At 35.3% G+C, this 5,639-nt stretch overlaps 1 protein-coding gene across 1 annotated transcript; it reads left to right on the top strand.

The window, feature by feature from the left end:
* Nucleotides 1–2,506: 2,506 nt before the first annotated feature.
* Nucleotides 2,507–4,605, top strand: LOC108666360. Its single transcript, XM_018153215.2, has 3 exons — nt 2,507–2,841; nt 3,150–3,306; nt 3,708–4,605. Exons 1-3 carry the CDS (start codon nt 2,642–2,644, stop codon nt 4,203–4,205), a joined length of 855 nt encoding a protein of 284 aa, XP_018008704.1. The 5' UTR covers nt 2,507–2,641; the 3' UTR covers nt 4,206–4,605.
* Nucleotides 4,606–5,639: the final 1,034 nt, after the last annotated feature.

The raw sequence follows: 5,639 nt of genomic DNA, 5'->3' as shown, positions 1-5,639 counted from the left end.
TTGGACAACATCGCCGGTAAAATTTCATGGTGCAGCATTCCGGTCTAAAGACTTTTCGGGAAGTGACTCCGCTGCATGGACTCTGTTCTGTTGCTGCGATTACGGTCATCTTCAAAATTGAGGCCTCCGCGCAGGCCGCGGTTTATTCTATAAACTTACGTGACGTGCGAACTCCAAGATACAGCCTTCGTAAAGGCTCAACGCTAACGCCAGGTTGAGGCGCTTGCATGTACACGATTACAGTGGTGGCAGCCATTACAACTAATAATGCTAAAAACAACTAATTATTAATCTTCTGGTCTCGATGTAATAGGTTCCGTCGCCAGTTACACCTATAGACCAGGCATATATAGCATGGCAAATAATAGGGGTTAACACATAATAGTTGCAATGGCTGCCACTACTGTCCTCGTGTAGTAGCCTTTTGTTATGAAGACATATTGGGGATCTATAAATAGGATTCGTTCGGCGCTAGAGGTACTGACACACTATATACCTACTAGTACTATATAGTGACGGCTTGTAACTGCAATATAGTATCGGTCAAGACACTATCCCTACTACCAGAGACGCTTTGAGGCTACTTTATAATATCGATCCAGACAGACATGCCTCCTAGAGACAACTTATGGCTATTATAATATTTCGCTCTAGACAGATTAAATCTACTAGAGACAGCTTGTGGCTACTATATAATATCGGTCAAGACAGATATGTATATTAGAGGCAGCTTGTGGCTACTATAAAATTTCGGTCCAGACAGATTAATCTACCAGAGACAGCTTGAGGCTTCTGTAGATAGTATCGGTCCAGACAGACTATACCTATTATATAATAACGGTCAAAACAGACAAATCATATAGGGACGGCTTGCGGCTACTGTATAATATCGGTACAAACAGACTATAAAGACGACCTCTATATACAGCAGCATAAATTTATTGGCTAACGTTCGTATTCAATCTTTACATCACTGTAGAATTTACACGTAGCAGAATGTCAAATGCGGAATGTAAATTACTCTTAGCAGAAATTACTCGTAGCAGAATGTCAAATCCAACGATTGACTCTTTATTTAACATTCCGCCAACGGTTTCGGAAAACAAATCAACATTCAAATATATAAACTTAAACTATACAGTGAAATATGATGGTGATACAATCGTGTATAACTCATTAATATTTCAACATAGATATTCAAAGGTGAAAGAGTAAATATGCAAGATACATAAATAGCCACTTGCCAATATGAGGGCACCGTGTTTGGCTCACCAGTCGCAAACCAATAATTAATTTGCGACGCAAATTTGGATCCAAGTAGACCTAGCCTACTTCTGCATAGGAAAAATTTCAGTAGTTTGTACTGAACATAATTATTCAAATTTTGTGGCTGCTGATCATATCTAATAGAGACAGCTTGTGGCTACTCGATAGTATCGGTCCAGAACTATCGGGAAAAACTATTAAACAAAATATGTGAAGGGTTGATTAATAGTGAAATATAGCATTTTTTTCCTTCTGTGTATCATTTTGGATGCAATCACAGTTTGATTTTAATATTTTTCATGAAATATTAAACCTCTATCAGTCTAACTTGTTCGTAATATACTTGGCAATGATAATAATTAACAAACGGCTTCATTATTTACAAATTAGTTAATGATAAAGTGTGCTCATTTTCTGGAGTGAGCATATTTTATGAGAAATAAAATATAATCAATGCATTATTAAAATTTGGATTAACAACAGAAAGATAAATAGCAAACATATTTGACTGGACTCATCTAGATGATGAAAAAATAGACAATTTGTCCATAATGAAAGTTTACTAGGACTTGCTCTAGATTTGTTAACATATGTAAATTGTTAACGCGTTCTAAACTTGTTAACGTATGTAACTTGTTAACGCGTTCTAAACTTGTTAACGTATGTAACTTGTTAACGCGTTCTACACTTGTTAACGTATGTAACTTGTTAACTCGTTCTAAACATGTTAACGTCAGAATAAGCCCGGTGATTATGATAAGAAAAAGGCAAATCGCCTTATCAGTACTTATTTATTTCAACAAAGAACTCAAGAAGCCAATATTCTCTGAAAATGAATGAACAATACTAACATAAAGACATTCTTTTGAAGAATTGAGAAAATTTAAATTGGGATCTTGATTGCAACATTCTACTCTCTGAAGTTGTTTACTATTTAAGCATGGCAAATATCATACGCAATATATTTTCAGTTTCATGAACAAGTAATTTAATACTTTCATTTAAGAGGAACCTCATTATTGAGCTGAAACTCGATCAAAAGCTTAGGAAATTTTAGACTAAATCATAAAGTTTGTAATAAACATTACTACATTGATAGCACTGAAAAACAATAATACGCCGTAGATGATTGTATCAGATGATCATATCGAAGATAAGATTAAATGCAGGCGATAACAAGCAACAACAAAACTTTGGAATTCCACAGCGCCTTGATCATACACGTGTCGAAGGCTGACTGAAAAGGTCACCTCGAATACAGCGAAGCTTCAAAGTGAGCTTATAATCAGCTACTTGAAGTGAAATTAGGTTTACATAATCAATTATTATTATTACTCTAGGATTATTTTGATCACTGGAGACAGTGCCTTTTTAGATGAAGAATCTGAACGACGAATCTGAAAATATGGAGAATCAAAACGACGCTCTTGCTGCGGTGCTCGCCGTGGATCCGTGGTCGCTGCAGGCGACTGGCGTTACCAGCCTGGCAGACGACACGTCGCGCCTCTGCCTCGTCACTGAGCCCGACGCCGAGGGAGAAAGAGACGTGCTGGGACTCAGACCCATAGATTCACGGTATGAATTATGGAATTATATTAAAATATATTATATATTCAGAAGAACTATACAAGAGATAAAGAATTACCATAAATGAGAATTATGTGAAGTTGTGTAATGTGTTAAATGTCTCATTAACTCTAAGATAGAAGCATACAATTTTTAACTTTTCTTCAGGCGTACATACTCTTAGATGTCAGCTGAATATTATTCGAAATTATTTAATTGTTCAACTGAACTAATTAACTCATGAAATTCGTCCAAATTTCCTATTGTAATTCATCAGCAAATAATTAAATGTTATTTATATCCCTGTACTTCGACAGTGTGGTTGTGTCGGGCCATCTTTATTTCAACTACAAACGTGTCAAAAATATCGGACGCTGCCTACATCTGGACGACGCATTAATAAGCTGGCAATTAAAATGTCTCGTCCCGCACCACCTCTTCAACCATAGGAGCGATGAACTGTTGAACACAACCGTGAGTTTGAAGTTGTATATAAATCACTTTAATTCTAGCTTAATGAATACTAATAAACGAATTTTATTTCTTACAAGATCATCAGCTTGAAAGTAGTGATCAAGCTGTCTGTGTTGTTGTACAGGACTGCGCTTGAATAAATTTCCTTAAACCTCGCATTAAGTGTAATTCGAGATAAAATCGAAAATTATTCATGAATGGAATACACGATGAATAAACACGATTGTATTTTTTGCTTTGAGTCTTCGGATAATAGAATAATCGAAACGAAATAAACATCATTAATGTTAGATTACATTTTTGTCATTTGAATCTGATTCAACCAAATAAATCTGATTTGAATTTGACTCTAAATGTGTTTCTCACACTTGAAACTCAATTTTTTTAATTGCGTGCTTCAGGTTCTGTGGAGTGAACCAGTCAGAGACGCTTGTTTCCACAACAAATTCGGCAACGTCACCTTCACCGTGGCCTGGTCCGACATGTACAGGCTGTTTGGCCCTAATATGTACTACCTCCACCAACGCATTGCAAGGAATTTTTTGACCACCGAAATATTGGTCACTAAAAAACACTTCTCTTCTTTGAGACCTGTCGATTTTGAAGCAAGAAATGCTCCGGTGCGAATCGGGCCTGATAAGTCCCTCGAATACGCAACTGTAGCGCAGGGAGCCAAATCAAGTCTCAAACATCGGATATACATCGCATTTGATGCTACATTTTGGGAAGGTTTTTGGGTTTATAAAGTAAGCACAAAAATTTCCAACGAACACCAATTTGATAAATTTTGCTTTAGGGAAAGGTGTATAACGCACAGGTTTTGTCAATATTATTTAAACGTCACCCAAGTTGATGAGATTTTCTGTAGTATGTTAAATTACCAAAATCGACCCAGGTGATGATGGTCAAAGTTTCAATATTTCACAGCCGTGATTTCGGACTTTTGCATTGTTGCTTTGGCTGGTCTCCGAAACTTTTGAATTAAAATATGAAATTTCTAGACATTTTCTTCGCAATCAAATTTGATATTTGATAGAGTCAGATGAAAAAAATACTGACTTTACAAACAGATATATCAGGGTAAGCTCATATCACGAAATTTACAGTATAGGCAAGACATCGCTACCGAACACTAGTGTGTCTTTAAAAGACAAGTATTCCGTTGACCAGATCGCAAATTTTACGATTATTCTATCATATGAACACTATCGTGGCCTCGATCATGGCTTAACTGACTTGGAAAAGAAAGACTGCTTATATATTCGGACTTCGACTTAGTATTATTAATATTAATTAATAATGGACCTTTTACAAAATGTTTTTTGCTTGCGTATTCTTTTTTAAGATTGATTAGAAATGAATTGTATTTACTCGATTAATTAATTGTATTAAATTTCTGAGAATATACTTATATATTAAATATTTTTAATCACAAATCCCAATACCTTTTCTTTAGCCTTAAAATTAATCGTCACTGTAAAAAACATAGGATTGTACAAGATCTTCCCACATTTCTTAGATTGTAATAATACGTGTTTAAATTTCACTTTACATTGTAGGCTACCTATACTGGTTGGAAAATTACCTATGTAAATATTTTATTTTTCAACGGGTTTTGTATGTCATCTTGAGTGAAGTTGTTGCCATATTCATGAGAAATTTGCAAGTTTTATGTTTCAATTTCATGCGACTCTATATACTTGCGAGACTTTGTATTGTTAGTGAGTCGTTCGGTAGACATCGTTTTTATCAACAAATATTTTGTATTGATATATTGTTTTTGATTCAATTACTACAATAGATTGCAGCTAGCTTTGAAGATAGGATTTTTATATAGTGAACCAATAATAAAGTAATTGTATTCCCTGCATCTCATTATATGACAGGTTGATTTAAAATCAATACGTAGTGCCATCCAATCTAACAAGTGAAACATCTAACTTTAAGCGGCTGTTGCGTAAATTTAAATCTTTGGGAATTGAGAGTAATGTACTCAAATGGATCATAGATTTTCAAGTAGGGAGACAACAGCGTGTCAGTATTAATATTTTTATAACTGCTTTTAAGACTTCGGGTATGAAGTGATCACACCTCCCAGTCTTAGCACCACTTTATTTTTATCTGAGCTTTTTTTTCTCATGCTACCAGTCATTTATTTCACAGTTTAGTTTCTAGCTCACTCTCACCAACTGATGGTTATTGTGTGAAAGAAGAGATAAAAGAGTTAGTTACATTCATAGGATGGTTACCATGCTGTGTCAGTATTAAGAGCATGCATCAAGGCGGTCAGCCGCGATAGTCGCCTATGGAGTTTCTTAACTATGAATTCGACA

The sequence above is a fragment of the Hyalella azteca genome, unplaced genomic scaffold, assembly GCF_000764305.2.
Source record: "Hyalella azteca isolate HAZT.00-mixed unplaced genomic scaffold, Hazt_2.0.2 contig5432, whole genome shotgun sequence".
Taxonomy (NCBI): domain Eukaryota; kingdom Metazoa; phylum Arthropoda; class Malacostraca; order Amphipoda; family Hyalellidae; genus Hyalella; species Hyalella azteca.
The sequence above is the reverse complement of the archived record's forward strand: the minus strand, read 5'-3'. Positions and strand labels throughout refer to the sequence as shown.

Coding starts and splice junctions, on each gene's coding strand:
- LOC108666360 (XM_018153215.2), top strand. CDS start 2,642: ATGAAGAATCTGAACGACGAATCTGAAAATATGGAGAATCAAAACGAC. Junction 2,842..3,149: donor CTCAGACCCATAGATTCACG/GTATGAATTATG, acceptor GTACTTCGACAG/TGTGGTTGTGTCGGGCCATC. Junction 3,307..3,707: donor ATGAACTGTTGAACACAACC/GTGAGTTTGAAG, acceptor TGCGTGCTTCAG/GTTCTGTGGAGTGAACCAGT.